The sequence below is a fragment of the Scleropages formosus genome, chromosome 24 (assembly GCF_900964775.1).
Source record: "Scleropages formosus chromosome 24, fSclFor1.1, whole genome shotgun sequence".
In the NCBI taxonomy this organism is placed as follows: domain Eukaryota; kingdom Metazoa; phylum Chordata; class Actinopteri; order Osteoglossiformes; family Osteoglossidae; genus Scleropages; species Scleropages formosus.
In genome coordinates this window covers 11,750,476-11,767,101 of record NC_041829.1, presented here as the reverse complement: position 1 = coordinate 11,767,101, position 16,626 = coordinate 11,750,476, and the positions used below count along the sequence as shown (strand labels likewise).

Sequence of the window (16,626 nt, the reverse complement as noted above, 5' to 3'; positions counted from 1 at the left end):
TAGACGGACGGACACATAGCTATACAGATGGGAGCTTTATTGATCCCGACGGCAATGTTACAAAGGTACAGCAGCTGGTAGCTTAGTGGTTTGATCTGCCGTCTTTTGGACCCAGAGGTCACAAGTTCAGATCCTGCCTCCAGCTGTTGTACCCTTGAGCAAGGTGCTTACTCTAAAATTCTTCCAGTAGAATTTCCCAGCTGCATAAATGAGTAAATAATTGTAAGTGGCTTAACATTGTAAGTCTCTTTGGAGAAAAGTCTCAGATAAATGCATAAATGTAATAAATACACCGGTATTAATGCGTAGAGGAGAATTGGCATCAGCACACAAACACATTAGATCCTGCCCAGTTTTTTTTTTTTTTTTTTCCCCCTCCTCTCCCCAGTGTGACCAGCATGTTTCAACCCCAGTGTGTTTGTCACCTGGCCTGGTGCATGGTTGGTCCCGAGTATGTTACACGGGGGGGATGTGTGCGTGCCGCCAGGCTCTGCGTACAGATGAAGCCGTAATTGGTCGTGCCAGACTGCCGCAGGAGCGCCGCAGTCCTCCCCGGAGGCTTGTTAAGAGCCTGCGAGAGCACTTGGCTTTGAATTGGCCTTTTGTCTGCCTCTTACATGCCAGTGTGGGCCCCAGCCACATGCACACACACACACGTGCCTTTGTTGTCCTTTGATTGCTCTGTAGATCAGCTTTAACGGCTGCACGACACGGGTGTTTGTCCTACAGAGTGTTATCGGCAATCATGACACCACGACGCTCAAAGCTTACGATGGGTTCGAAAGCCACTTCGTGTGTTGCATATGCTCATGCAGTCCCCGCAGACAGCATCCATCTGTGTGCCTTGGGGAGGCGCGTTAAGTCAGTAATTTAAAAAGCGCAGCACCTAGACCCGTTAGCTGATATGTTTGCAAGCACATTCTAAACGTTTTATTGGACGTCGGGTGTACGGGTACAATTCATGTTCCTTGGTAGATGTTCCTTGGGTTCAGAGCTGTGGTTTGTTCAGCTTCCTGTGCTGTCCACTCCCCATCCCTTGCTCACTCCCCCTTAAACAGGACTACATGCAGAATGTCCACGGTAAGGAGATTGACCTCCTGCGGACCACAGTGAAGGTGCCCGGAAAGAGGCCTCCCCGAGCTGTGTCCACTTGTGCCGCGGTGTCCAGCCCAAAGACTAATGGCCTGGCCAAGGACATGAGCAGCCTTCAACTGGGCCAAAGCCCTGGTGAGTGTTGTTCCCATTGCCCTACTTCACGCCCCTCTTACAGCATTTGTATGATGTACGTTTCTTTTGATTAGGGAAACTAATAAACATAGTTATTATGCATGTGCAACATTTGAGACATGAATTTCCAAACATAAACATTTGTTTTACAAAGTACAGTACAATCAATTTCGTGTTATGCTACAGTGGCAGCACGGTAGGTTTATTTCACCTTACATTAGCCTTTGCATTGCAGAATTACTTCCACAATATGATAAATTGAATACCACAGGATGATAAAATTTTTCACAATGCGTTCTTCGAAGCCTGGAGAAGTGACATCGGAGGTGTGGGTGGAATGAGAACCAATCAGTGATGAGCATCTGGGTATTCTCAACCAATGAGCAGCTGCCTGGTGGGTTGGTGTATCCTGCAGGCATGGATGGAATGGCATTATTGTTTATCTGACCGTGGTGGCAGCTTCGGTGCTCTGATTGGGCCGTTAGTGAAATTTATTGAAATTTAATATGTCTTGTCTCCCCCCCCCGAACTTACTCCTCCACCATCGATATCAGTCAACAGCTCTTCTAGTCTAAGGGGAATATGATTTGTAATTTATTGCTGATCTTTATATGTAAGTATTTTATTATTGTGTTTACTAATAATAACAATAATCATACTTTATTAATTTTCATGGAAAAATTCACTTAGGCTGCCGCGGTGCCAAACGTGTCTTTGGGAGGAAACTCACGCAAACATGTGGGGAACATTCAAATTGTGTGTGTGAGAAAGCAGCACGAGTCACTGTGTCCACTTTTTTTCTAAGTAAATTAATTGTTTTTATTACCTTAAGGTTGCAGAGCATGTTTTTTCGAGCTGGAAATGGCTTCTTTATTTGATTAAAACAAATTTCTGGGGGGGTTTGGGAAAATATTCAGTGCATTAATGGTCTCAAAATATTTTCATCATACAGTGGGTGCTCTGGAATACTGTAAATTGATATTGTAATATGAGGGATCACTGTATTTTTATATGCATTTACTATACACACTTTTAAATTGCATTTTGCCTCCTGTCATTGGCAGCAGAATGCACTCGGACAGAATCGTCCGTGGGACTGTCTTAGTTGAAGTTATTTGTGTCTGGTCCTCTTAGAAATGACAGCAATATTGCACGTTTATTGCATGAAGCAGTCAAAAACTTGGAGCTTGTGGAAAGAAGATATTTTTATTTTTGGTAGTTTTAAATTGAATATAGTTGAAAATTTATAAAAATGTTCAAAGCTTTCGTAGTGTATTTTTCCTTCACCATAGCTTTATCCAAGACTTTTACAGAACATACACCATAAAATGCAAAAAGGGGGGTCAGTACTGTTATGCTTTTTTCTTTTTTTTTTTTTTTTTCCTGTGCAGATATAAAATTGAGAGTGGGTGGAAGCTGATGTTGTATCTTCTTATGGGATGAATTAGTCAAATGTGGGGTTCTTCAGGAGGTAGTGGAAATTGCATGCATTTTATTTTCAGAAATGTTCAATGGGTTTTAATTTAAAAGTTGTTTAAAGTCAATAAATGGAGGGATGTCTATTGATTTTGACCTATATGGTTAAAGGGACTTATGGAAGGATATACAAACAATGTGAGTAATGATTGGACTTCCAGTCCCAGTTGCGTTCATAAGCCAGTGTGTAGATTTCTTTCCAGTTAAGACACTACCCCTCACACCAAGCCACGAAAAGTTTCTACCTTTCCACCCTGTTGTACTGCCACAGCTGTCTGCTTGGCTCTTCTTTGTCCTGCCTGACTGACAAGAACCATTCTGGACAGATTCATTTTGAAATCTGCACTATTGACACTTTAAATAGCTTTTTGAATGATGTTATTCATTCTTCTATACACACTTTGTACTATTTTATTGAAATTAAGATGATTTGAAAAAAGTTGTTGCCAAAATGTCCAAAACATCTGTATGTCGACTGTGATTTCCCATTGTTCTCTGTAAACCGAAGCACACGTGCATACACACATGCAAACAGTAATTAAGTGTTGATACTTATTTAGGGTCATTATATTAGACACTGTGCCCAGACGGCGCACTTTATTACTGTGATGGCCTGTTGACTGTTGCTGTACCTGCCTGCAGTTGGAGTGCAGTAAAGAGGAGGCATCAAAGGTGCTCTGAGCAGAGGAGGGGGATGGACCCACTTCACTTGGCTTGGACCCATGTGAACTGTGTGTTTCCTTGTCTTTGTTGCTACTCGACATGTGTATGTGTGTGTGTGTGTCTGACTCGCTGTCTGCAGAGCTCAGCCTAATGAGCTCAGAGTACATTATTAGCAGCTCCGAAAGGTCCATGTTGAGCTCCTTCTCCTGCTCCCCTTGACTCATACAGACGAGATGTAGGCAGCTGCGCCAAGACACGCGCCGTTCCCATCGTATCATGGCTTGCACCGCAAGCCTTCCCGTCCAGCGCTGGACCGTGCTGGATCTCAGCATCGTCTGCCGTCGTGCAGCAGCAGGGCCGAGCGCGCCGAAGCCCTGTCCGTTGCCAAAACTGTGCTCCGTTTTGTGTTTGACTTCTTTTCCTTTGACCCCTGATTGCACTCGCTGTGAGGATCCGGTCACACAGTCATTTCTTTTTTCCACCGTCCGTCTCTTTTCTCTCCTCGCTTTATATAAATGTGCCCATTAACCAAAAGGTGCTCATTAGAGTAGAGGGAGCTTTATTTATTCCTTTCAGAGGAGATTAAACTGAGACGTGACATTTCATTCGGAGTTTCCCGTAGGCAGGCGAAAGCAGCTCTTCATATATCCGCAGACGAATTGCAGCGCTATCCGTCAAAGCACAACAGGTACTTTTTTAAAGCTTTACTTTCTAAGTGTGTGTTTAAAAGGCACTCTGTCACCCGCAGCTTCACCGTTCTGAAGTGGTAATGCAGAGCACACCAAATTACATGCCCTGAAATGATGGCTGATCAGACCAACAAAGGAGGAGGCAGTTAAAGCGAGGAGTGGTGACTGGTGTTGTGGAGGCTTTAAACAAGGAAGGGAGTCGGTTTCACCTGCCGTCTGGCTTCCGTTGGCCCTGTGCACTGAGCGGCCGTCTCCGGACGTCACGTCAGTGCTCATACCCTGTGTTGGTGCAGCTGCTTTCTCAGGTTTGGCAACAGCTGAAATCCCCTGCCAAGTGACAGGCAAAAGTGTGGGTTACCCCGTCCTAAATTGACTGTTTTACGTGGAAAATCTCGTCACTTCACCTTAAATTAATACTCGCATGCAATGAAATATATACGGTGCAGTGTTTTCATGCTTAGCTATTACTTTCACTTTCATTGTTAAATCTCTTTTGCTTTTTCTTTCCAGCACTACAGAACACTCACTCTTCCACTAGATAATCATTAAAAAAAAAAAAGTAGCTCGAAGGGAATCACAATCACAGTTTTGAAGCAAAAGGCAATCACAGCCAGACACTGAAATGGAGACCCAAACAACAGAGTTAAAAAAAAAAAAAATGTATTATTTAATAAGTAAATCATAATGAAAAATAGTAATGAGGCTGATAATAATAAAGCTCCTAATTAGTAATAAAGTAAAATATGGTGTCTTCCAGCGGCGCGATGAGCTGATGTTGTTGTACAGCAGATGGACTGGGTGATTGTTAAATGTTTCGACCAAATGCTGATTCGACCAAAAATAATACGATGTTGTAAGCCCCGGTCATTGTAACTCGCATATGTTACTGTTTATCAAATTGAGTTTCTGTTTTCTACTTATTATAAATTCATTGATCAGATGGTGCTTTTACCAAATGAAAGTCAGAGTACTTGGCCCATTCATACATGGTGTTATACTGGAGCGGTTCAGGGTAAATTCTTTACCAGAGGGTACGTCACCGTTATTAGGAAAAGAGGGGCTTTAATCATCAACCTTTAGGCTACAAGTGTGTGTCCTCTTAACATACCCCTGACTTCTCAATACCACCACTTGATCCAGTCTAATAGGTCAAGGTAAGGTAAAAAGTGTTTTTTGGAAACTTATTTTAGTTCAGAAGGACTGTATAGTGTTCCCCGTTCCTGAAAAACCCTTTGTGTTGTGTACTCAACACCCAGCTACCTCTCAACGTTCAAATGGCTCCGTTGACCAATTAACTCAGCACTACACTTCTCCACAACTGCCTACAGCTCACAGTCATACCCGTGTCCTATCCTGTGTATTTATTTATTCATTCATTGTCTTGTGGTATGTTTTGTATGGTCTCCAAAGAAACGACATTTCGTTCCGCTGTACACAAGCTGTATGGAGGAATGACAATAAAAACTACTTGAACTTGAATTCTCTTAAGCTGAAGACATCATATTACCTTTAGTTTCAATGGTAACAAATCGTTTGTGTTGCTGAGCCCCATAAATGACTCCCATTTATGCAAGAATATCCCTACATTGAAAATACACAATTACTCCAGTAACTAATATTAGTTTTTGTAATACAATCATGGCAATTACTTGTAGCTCTACGGTGCTGTGTGGCTGTCCACCTGGGCCCGTTCAGCTCTTTTGTAGCTGTTGAGTAGGTAACACTTAACGCTGTGATGCTGCTGGGGGGGAGGACTGTAAAATAGTTTTTGTGGCACGTCTTTGGATTTTTGTACGTACAGTCGAGCCCGTTCACCTGTTCGACAATGTTCTGATTTTCTCCAGTTCTGCCTTGCTGTGCATTGTGGGATGCCTGTTTAGGGTGGGCATCTGTAGACAGAGTTGTGCCGTAGCAGCTTTCTTTAGCATTTCAAGTGAATAAAAGAGTTCACATGTTTGGTAAGAATTCCGTGGTGTCTCTTACAGTACATATAGAACATACAGTACTTTGCTTTTTTTCATGTAAAATGAGGAAAAATTCACAGGACAGTAGTGGGACGGGGTAGTCTTGCCAGCTAGCCTTGGCAGACGTGGGGTGAATATTTTCACCATTTAACCCGCAGAAAACAAAACCAGTTACTGCTGCCTGTTTCGGTTACACACAAACAGTGACCAGACTGTGTACGATAACCTCCATGCAACAGTCCTGGTTACATTGCCTTGGAATTCTTCTCACTGTTTATCTGTCTTGGCGCTGATGTTCTCCCACCGTCCATGCAGGGTCAGTGAGCAGCAGCTCGTCTTCCTCCCAGATGGCCAGTGGGATCAGCCTAGTGTCCTTCAACTGCCGGCCAGACGGTATGCACCAGCGGTCCTACTCTGTGTCCAGCGCTGACCAGTGGAACGAGGCTACGGTCATCGCCAACTCGGGCATCAGCACCGGTAAGGATGACCTGCCTGCCTGCTTCACTCACGGCTTTCCTGCCCTTACACCCTTTGTGCTGTTCAGCTGCATGAGAAAGGTGGGACACCAGGTGATGGAGGTAGTAGCAAGGTGGACAATGGTAAATCTGGCAGGGAAGTACAGATGTGTAGTACAGTCAGTTATTTCTCAGACTGGCCACCGTGTGATGCTAATGTGCCAATGGCTTGTAACTAAAGCTGCACTGAACGTGCTCCAGTTTTCGAATTTGTAGGCTGTACCACATACTGTTAACAAACACATGCACCTTGCAAATGCATCTTAGCTAGGTTATCCATATGCAGTCTATCCCCATACTGTACCTAATATTGCTCCATGTATGCTCCCAGTATTGTCGTACATACAGCGTGTTCCCTGTGATGATAATCACAACAAACTTTGTTTGACACCTCTGATACTTCAGAATGTACCTTCTTGTGCTTTACATGGGATCATTAAAATTTAATTTAGACTGTAGCAGGTTAGGAGAAAAAATACAACAATGAAAATGAAAATAGTCTGGTCCTGAATAACACTATACATACGAATTCAAATCAGGGGTATAAGGTAAGATTGCAACCTTTTCTATGTGTAATGCAAGGTGATGCCTCCAGTATTTACAAGTGTGTATTTTGTGGTAATGTGCTCCAGCATTTTGTGGCATAAAAATAAAAGTGCAGCTGCCCACTGTTATTACACTGATTTTTAGGGGTTTGGGGAGTGGCTCCACAAGACAGGACAGTAAATCTGGAATGCCACACACTCACTGTCTGAAACCGCTTGTCCCAAGCAGGGTCGCGGCGAGCCAGAGCCTAACCCGGCAACACAGGGCGTAAGGCTGGAGGGGGAGGGGACACTCCCGGGATGTATTGTGATTTTAAAAAAAAAAAAAAATTGTGCTTTAAAAGCAGTGCACAGGCCTCTGTGGAGGTGTACCTGTGCTCTTGCATCTCCCAAACAAGCTCCCCTGTCCATACCCTCAAAATGTCCCCGCGTGCCTTTGTCTCTCGTACACGCCGTGTCCATAACTGCTCCTTTCTCTCTTAGTCTCCCTCTCCCGTTTCCTGATGCTCTTCCTCTGTAGCTCCTCCGTATGTCATATTGATCAAGGTGTCCAGTGCTAATAGTGCCTTAACTGTTTATCAATGTGATGGCTGTGAGAAGGCAGCCCTGCCTGCTGCTCATCCGTTTCATACTGAGGGGAGGGTTGGATGCTCATTAATGGATGGACTCCTCACACAGGACCCCCTGCCTTAATGGTGTTGAGACACTAAGCAAAAAAATGCGCTTTCGAAAGCCTTCACGCTTCTTCCTCAGCTATTTATTGCCTTTTTTTAATTTGTGTTATTTATTTTATTGACGTCCTTTCTAATGCCTCAGGCTGGAGAATACATTTAGGCTTCCCTTCAAACTCGTAGGTGAAAGTAGTCCCGGTTCACACTTTCCGTTGTGTATCGCCACCTTTTGCGAATTGTACGACGGTTCTTTTAGCAGTGTCCTTTTTGAAAATCGCCATCTTTTTCAGTAGCTTCTTCTCCAAACTTCCCCTTTTCCTGAGTAATTAAAAATGTCCTTCATTTTCAATCCTTACGACATTTTTGGGGTTGGCACTGTTAACATTAATATTTTTTTTTAAAACACTAGTTTATCCATTTTCTATTTTAAACATAAAAACTATCAGTCGGTGTCTGTTGGGAGGTGGAAAGTACCAGAGTATTGATGAGCCTTCAAAAAAACTGATGGCGCCACAAACTGCCAGGCTGTTAAATGGTACCACTGACCCTCTGAAGGGTACCAGATGGTCCTCTGGGTAGAGGCATGCCAGTTTCCCTCTCTACCAGACTACCTTCCTTATGCCAGTGCCGCAGCCTGGAGAGCTGATCGACATTATTTCGCCATTCTAACATATTTCCACATATTGTATTTTAATGTTGAGTTGTGCTTTAGTGTGTGATTACATAATATCTTATTTAGGATCCTTTTGAAGAGGTGTGAAAGTATCACAGTTAAACTTGCCATGACAATATTACCTTCCAAGCTTGTTGTAGTTGTGACACCATCCCATAGTAGAAAACGGTATGTTGAAGTGTAACGCTCCTAAGAGCTGGTTTAGGCGTCATGCTCTTATGACATCTTATCACGTATTCATGGCAGCGTGGTGAAAGCACATCGAAAGTGTTATTGACATGTTGTTTGCCTATTTATTTTGTGTTTAGAATTAAACTTTTAAGAAGCAGTTAGAAATAAACCCTGTTATGAACCCAGATTTAATTTTTATCAGACTTCATGCTCAAGGTTATGAGTGCTCTCTTTTGCAGTGCTGTTCTTCGAGGTGTTTAACTTTACCATTTAATCAAACCTGGATTTGTAATTATTAGTAGGCTCCTCAGTCCCATATGTTGAGTTTCAATAATGAACTTCAACACAGAGTCTCTGCAGTGTTGCATCAGAGGCACATGTATAGATACCGTATATACAGAACATGCGTACACACACAAACCACACAGTTCTTTCTCTTCTTGAGAATGTTGACATATTTGACATGGGGGCGGCACGGTGGCACAGCGAATAGCGCTGCTGTCTCACAGCGCCTGGGTGGTGCAATAGGACCTGGGTTCGATCCCCACTCTGTTTGGAGTTTGCATGTTCTCCCCATGTCTGCGTGGGTTTCCTCTGGGTGCTCTGGTTTCCTCGGACAGTCCAAAGACATGCTGTACAGGTTCACCCATAGTGTGTGAGTGACAGAGAGAGTGTGTTCCACTGATGTATGAATGAGTGACCCAGTGTAGTATCTAGCAGTGTAAGTCACCGCGGTGAATAAGGTGTGTGGGCTCATAACACTATGTAGAGTTCATTGGAAGTCACTTTGGAGAAAAGCATCTGTTCCGTAAATAAATGTGAAATGTAAATGTTTTTGTGTTACAGCAGCTTCTCCGCTTTTGTAGTCCGGCTTCTTCATTCCTACACATCCTGTCATAACATGAACCTTAATTAGGGTTCAGGAAATAGTAATGTTGGAAAACAGTCATTGCATTTATTAATAATGAATAATAAAGCCCTGACTTTCTATGTTTGTGACAGGGTTTTCTTCGAAGGCATTTGCGTTCCTTAAACCCAAAAATTCGCTTTGGTAAAATGACCCTAAGGCATTTTGTTATTTTCACAGTGGAAAAACATAAGTGGAGTTACAGTATAGTACAGTACTTATTTTCAACACGTACAGAAAGATTTATTTTGCCGTAGACCCAGAAAATAAAGGGGCACAGTCAGTGCCATGGATACTGGCTTTGTCATTTGGTGTCAGCTGTGTGGGTTTTTTCCGTTGACGTTGCGTGTGTGGCATTCAGGTGAGGATTTTCCTGCTCTTAACCTGACACTCGTCTCTGTTGCGTCGGCAGAAACGATAGAAATATATGAACCGGACAAGCTGTCTCCTACTGGAGACCTTTTCCATAACCATTGAACTTTCACTTTGTCAAGGAAATAAGTGTTTTTGAAACCTGCTATTAACGCAGCTTTAGTGACGGGTCGGACACTTCTGAGTCACCGCTGGCCACTCGAGGGGTTTTTACTGCTCTTTACCCTGCAGCTGGATGCGAAACACAGCACGGCACTGCAGACAGGCTCTCAGCGCCTCTAATTAACAGTGAATTAATTAATGATCTGCTTTGGAAAAAAATCCTTAATGAAACAGTAGCTCAGTGTTTCTAGGTGAAGGTCAAGAGTCATAAATAATGCTTTACTTAACTGTCCTTTTATAAATTATATACATATATATATTATATAATATTTGTGAACATGTACAACCAGATCAATTCATGCTGTGGAATTCACGTTGAAACACCTCATTTGACTGTTGGTAAATGCAGGTCTTTTTTTTATGAATCGGTTGCGTGAATCGCATTTCTGTAGTGTTCTGAAACATTTTTGTAACAATATGAATGTTTACTTCTAGCTCGTGTTTTAATATTACATTCTCATTTGTTCATTTATTTACTGACAAGCGATTATCGATAATGAATGATGGGTGGATTCAAATGCTCTTTAGCAGCGCTGCTCAGTGCCTCCAGCTGTTTGAATCCCACCCATGCTGTAGTACCCTTGGACAAGGTATTTATGTGGAGTTGTCCCACTAAAAATTACCCAGCTCTGTGAATAGATAAATCACTGCAATGGCACTACACTGCAAGTTGTTTTTGTGAAAAGCAGCAGCTAAGCAAACTAATAATAATAGTAATAATAATAATATTATTTATAGTATTGATATTCCAGTTGTGGTTTTAGATTTACTTTGATTGGTGGATGTGATTGGTTGAGACTCCTAATGTGATAGGAAATGGTAAGTAGACACAGTACAGTAGTTAGTCTTTGTTATGGAAAAACTTTGACTTTGGTAATAACTGCATGAAAATAGCCAGACTCACAGAACTGAGGGACAAAAACCTGTTGGGTTTGAGACACCAAGTGTGTATCTCTCCCCCAAAATGTTTAGTACAAGGTATTATACAGAGTAAAACCCCATTGTGGAGGTAAAAAGACTGTGTGTTTGCTTTAAAGTGAAATTGCAAGATGACAAGGTTTTCGCCATCTGTGAGCGAAGTTCCAAACGATCGCTGTGTGTCCACAAGGGTGAAGGGGCAGAGGTAGCCTCCCGGACCCCGGCACCGGAGGGGGCCGCTCTACGGCCACTGAGACTGACAGCCGTGATGCTGAGCGCCAGAGACACGTCTCGATCCCGCGCAGCCAGCCAGAACGCCCCAGTCCCTGTTTACCCTGTTCTCGGTGTCTTTCTCAAATAGCGATTAAACTTGTGAAGTGCTTAAACGTCCCTCCGAGGGCACGTGGGGAGGGCCTGCCAGACACGGGGGCCCAATGCACAGCTGGGCTTCGCTTTTTCAGAAACGCGGCGCTTCGGACAAACCCCTGTGCTTGTGGAGCACTTCCACACATCGGGCAGAATGATGTGGTCCCTCCTGCAGCATTGCGTTCCCACTGTTTTCCTTTGCTTTCCTTTGTCTCACACACTCGCGCACACACACACACCTGCCCTAAGTCAGGTTTTATCGTGTCGTCGCTGAAGTGGCTATAGCTGTATTGCTGTATTTTCTTTTAAGGTTTCACCGATTTTCCGTTTGGTCGAGGACAAGATGTTTCTCCTAACACTGTTGCTGTTATAACAGTATTTCCTGGGACAAAATCAGTTTTCCCTTTCATCACTTTCAACACTAATTTAATCTAACTGTACAGTGCATTCAGAAAGTAATCAGACCCCTTCATTTTTTTTGTTGCAACCTAATGCTAAAATAATTTAAATGCATTATTTTCCCTCATCAGTCTACAATCAATAATCCATAATGACAAAGTTAAAATGATCCATTTTCACAACTTGTCCGCTTGGAAAGTTTGCTTTTTCACACTTGCTGAGTTTCTTATTGCCACACAAATGCAATGCGGTCCTCCTAAGACGAGCTACTGTCAGTGGTGTGTTGTAAAAATTGCGTAAAGAATTTTAACACTTGATTGCCTTTTGTTTTTTTTTTTTTTTTTTTTTTTTTTTAAATAACTTGAGGCTAAGTTGTAAGTAATTCTTCACAGTGGCATCAGAATTATTGATGCTGATCGGTTATGTGCCCTCTCGCTCTTCCATAATAAAGCAGTGATAATTCATTTTATTCTTTCTGAACATGTGAATATGCATTTGAAACAATCTTCCCCACTGCTTACCACTTTGGACCGGTGCCCGAAATGGTTTTGTGCAAATGCTGATTGATTTCCACAGCCTGGTTAGTACAGTTTTGTCATTTGGTACGGGGTGGCCAGGGACATTGAATTATAACTAAATTTCGCATTAACGATAAGTTGGGGGGGGGGGGGAACCCCAGTGTTTTGTAAAAATTTGACTTTTCAGTTTACATTGTCCCATAAAATTAGAAAAAGAAACCATTGATGGTGAGACTTTTTTAACAAGCTACACATATTTCAATTTGTCTGACATTACAGTTCTTAAATCACAGTTTCTACAGGTTAAGAACTGTAGTGTTTACAAAATACAAAAAGATTCACGGGAGCTCCTTTAAAAATATTACGTGACAGTCGCACGGGCTCCATCCAATATTGCTAGAAAGCCGGAACTTTGCTCCCGTCACAAAACGAGTACAGACCACCCATCACCGTGACTGTTAGATATCCATGAACAGCTCTCAGGTCCGTGCTTTACGTTGGATTCCCACCCAGCGATTGCTGCAGAGCACACGCGGGGCGTTACGTGGCACTGCGGCCGTGAACGGTCCCTCTGCTTAGCAGTACCTGTGGAGTTGCCCCAGCTGGCCAGGCACACACTGCCAACTGGGTTGGACATGGCTGTCTGGAGGCATTACTGTAATGCAGACATTTAATAATAACCTGTAGCCACACTTAATGATGTGACTCTGCGCTCACTGACTCTATGTGTTGTGATAGCTGGATGGCGAGGAGCTTTAAGCTGTCGCCTGCAGCGTACAAACTAGTCCCAATGAGATCCTGCTTCTCCTCCACAGAACAACAAGGGAAATGATTCAGTACAGAAAGTAATTAGCGCCAGCTTTCCTGCAGTGGAGAGATGGTGTTGGGTTATTGCCTGCGCTCGTGTAAGAGGACGTGCACTCTGCACTTGTCGTCTCCTGGCGTTCAGGGCTTCTGTGGGAGCGTTGTGCCTGTATACTGGCTCCTGAGCTGATGCAGTTGGGACTAGAAGGCTTTCCGGAAGTCGTTCCGGTCTTGCCTCCAAAGTCTCTTTCAGAACGCAAAAGCTTGCTGGACAGATATGTAAATTAAAAATAGGTAGATAAATAAATTAGTTAAGAAAATGTGCTGTTATTTTTGTGGTCAAAATATAAAAAAGGTTAGATGGTTTTTTTTTTTTTTTTTTTTTTCTCCCTCCCCAACTCGACTATTTGTCACACAGTGACACTAATACTTTATACATTCCCCATATCCTACTTAACACTTCTCTTATAAGCTCAGCTATGAGTTGTCTTAAGCCTTTCTCTTGCTCCTTTTGTTTTTTTTTTTTTATGTATTTGTATTAGTTTGTAAATTAATTCTATACCCAAGTCATTGTTGTCTTTTGACTGGTGTTAATTAAAAAAAGCAATTCTTATTTTTTGTCACTGATTGCTTGTGTATAGAGATTATGTAACAAATAATATGACTGTCCTAAAATAAGCAAACGCAGAGACATGGATGATAGTCCCATCAGAAGAAAACCCATGACTACGATGTTAAATGCATATTGAATTGTTCAATGGTTACCTTCGTGGTCTTTGTTGGAACACTACTTCATCGTAGGTGATCACCAGCTGGTTATCTTTCATCCCTGTAATCGGTGTTATCTCTAGTGTGACTAATCCTATATGTCCTCTTGGACAAAAGGAGCTAAATAAATAATCTTAGTCAAGTTAAATTAATCTTTGTCTGGATTGGTAATTTAGGACATCAGAACTACACAGTGACAAGCACTGGCCACAGTAAGAATATATAGATGGGTAAGCATTTGTCATAATATTACTCTGGATGCCGTTTTAGTGAACCAAAATGCATAGTTCACGAAAATGAAACGGGATTAAACTCCAAAAAAGTACAGTTTCTGTTTGCAGATGTTGTACTAAGCAATGCCATGCTACCAGTACTGTCACGTTTGAGGCATATTCAATTAGCATATTTATTGTCATTGCTATTAACATATTAAATATTAACCTAGTGTTTGTGGAACTCATCTTTAAAATGTTTAATTGAATTATTCTGATGAGTACTACTTTGTTCCAATGTTTTAACCTGAACTTATTTTCAGTTATTTTAGAACACCTGTTGTTTTCACTTTAGTGAAATGCAACATTTTTTCTACCACAATCCATATGCTTAAATTTATAAAATAGAAGTGATATAACTAATAAATCTGCCCAAGAACAATTTAGACAAAATTGACATTTCCAGTGTGAAAACTATTTTTTAACTTACTAAACAGGTTTTTCTCAGTTCTACATTACTTCTGAGTTAGAATGAACTATGTTGTCAGTCAAGGTGGGAAGAAACTGACCAATATAAATTTCTTCTTGCCTTGAGAATAAATCATTTGTTTCTGTCAGGATAAATGATGGCCAGTGGAGTCCACAGAAGACAGTTGACAGTGAGGAGGTCTTACTGACAAAGTTAACACATTAAATGTGGAAAAATTCTAAAGTAACAAGATGAGGATGATGGAACTGTAAGAGAGAAGTGGGCTTGCGTAAAAGTAAAAAGTATTAATGAAAGCAATTACCCTGAAAAGAAAAATTTTTCCGAAGTTTCAACAGTTATGTACAAGTAATGGAGCAAATTTAACTCATTACTACCCACCTCCGGTCACCTTTGTGGACCGCTGGACCCTATGCAGTGCTCCTGGCTTTCATCGCAGACTTTGTAGGTTATTTTAGTGTATCTGAACGACATTGACACCTACAAGAGGTGTGAAGTGTCCTTGATCGTCCTTTCGCACCACTAACGACTCTAACTAAACAAATGAAAATGATTCCCGCTATTTTCTGTTTGAGACATTCTGAAACGCTGAAGGTAAACGTCTGTCGTCAAGTTGGAACGCGAATGTTCGTTAAAATAATTTCATAAATTTAAAATGAGCTTTTAAAAAGTTTGTGAAAGCCTTTTAAACTGAATATTTTGGCACACATTGCAGCCGAAGTAGCTACACGCAGCCTGATGGCAACGTTTAGTATATGCAACAAGTGTAATATTTGAATTTTTTTCCACTTTGACTTGGAGCCAATGGAAAGTTCACACACAGAGTTTGTTGATGCTGGATGAAGAGCAGGTCAGCTACCCTCGCTTCCTTCGCCCCTCATTTATGTTGTGCCCTTGAAGAGGAGCGCTGTACCACGTTGACACTAGAGAAGCCCTTTCAGGGACGAGCGTGAAATCGCCGAAATATAAATTGCTGGCTACAGATTTAAAGAACCTGTGAAACTGTTAATCAGCCATTGTAACATGTCACACAGGAAATCGTCGACAGTTGTTTTTCACGCCGTAATTCAAGCAGCATATTTAATAAAATCTTTCAGAAGCGTAAATCATTTTTCACCACCATCGGGGCGGGACGTCGCAATAAGCTGGTGTACCAGCTACCGACACGGCCCCACTGCCAGCCTGCCAGCTGAGCTTTCAGGAATGTGCAGCAGTTGTTGGGTTCGGAGCAGAGCGGTCAAATAGAGCTGTTTAATTAATCTGTCTTCATTATAATTCCTATTGAAAAATTTGGTATAGCTCTTCAGAACTGGTTCATCTTGGGTGTGAGATGTTAACTTGGCTTTCCTAGAGAGTTGCCCTTCTTTGGCTTTCTCATGACTTCATGTGCCCAGCTCGCTGCTTGAAAGAAAGTGAAACATGGTAAATGTGAAGTGGTGGCATGTTATTAGAGTTTCCCTTTGATTTGTACCTATGTACCTTAATCTGGCAGGAAGGTCTTTAGAGCAGGAGCCATGAATGACTGGAAGGTGTCACCCCGAGACTGCCCCATGAGGCCAACTCACGGTGTAGAAGAAGGGCAAGGTAATAACAGTGATTAGGGAAGGAAAGACATTTCCTCAACACTCAGTCCCTGCAGCTGGCTTCTCACGAACCCTTCTACTCTCCCGATTCTACTGTGTACGTTGCAGTTTCTGATGTTTCGTTTGCTAAGTGGGATCCTCCTGCTCTTCTTGCGACACGTAGCCTTAAGCGTAGCCATACAAGCACACACTCATAATAGGAAGTTTGGCCTTTTTATTATTCTTGTTGCTTTTTTGGCTAATTATGTTAAAAATAATGGTAACAGTAATGACCAAGCATGGGGGCCCAGCTGGCTGGGGGGCGCGTGCATCACAGGCTGAGCTCCGCTGCGACTGACCAGTTGACTAATGTCCCCGTTTTACTCGTTGTGGCTCGAGGATAGCGCTGGCGTTTCCTTCCCTCCGCTCCCCCAAGAAGCCGTGTAGCTTGTTAGCGGCCTGCGCTGTCCTTCTACCCTCCGGCGCCTTAGTCTGTCCCTCTGAATTATGTCCTCCTCTCAGCGGTCAGTCCTGCTGATGCCTGCGAAGATTGACTG

At 42.4% G+C, this 16,626-nt stretch overlaps 1 protein-coding gene across 7 annotated transcripts in view; it reads left to right on the top strand.

Moving 5' to 3' along the window:
* Nucleotides 1-16,626, top strand: part of agap1 (ArfGAP with GTPase domain, ankyrin repeat and PH domain 1) — a 135,596-nt gene that overhangs the window by 83,199 nt on the left and 35,771 nt on the right. For all 7 annotated transcript variants that reach the window (XM_029248671.1, XM_029248670.1, XM_029248672.1 and 4 more), the window contains 2 exons: nucleotides 1,059-1,227; nucleotides 6,335-6,496. In XM_029248671.1, coding sequence (XP_029104504.1) covers nucleotides 1,059-1,227; nucleotides 6,335-6,496 — 331 coding nt within the window. The remainder of the gene's footprint in view (nucleotides 1-1,058; nucleotides 1,228-6,334; nucleotides 6,497-16,626) is intronic.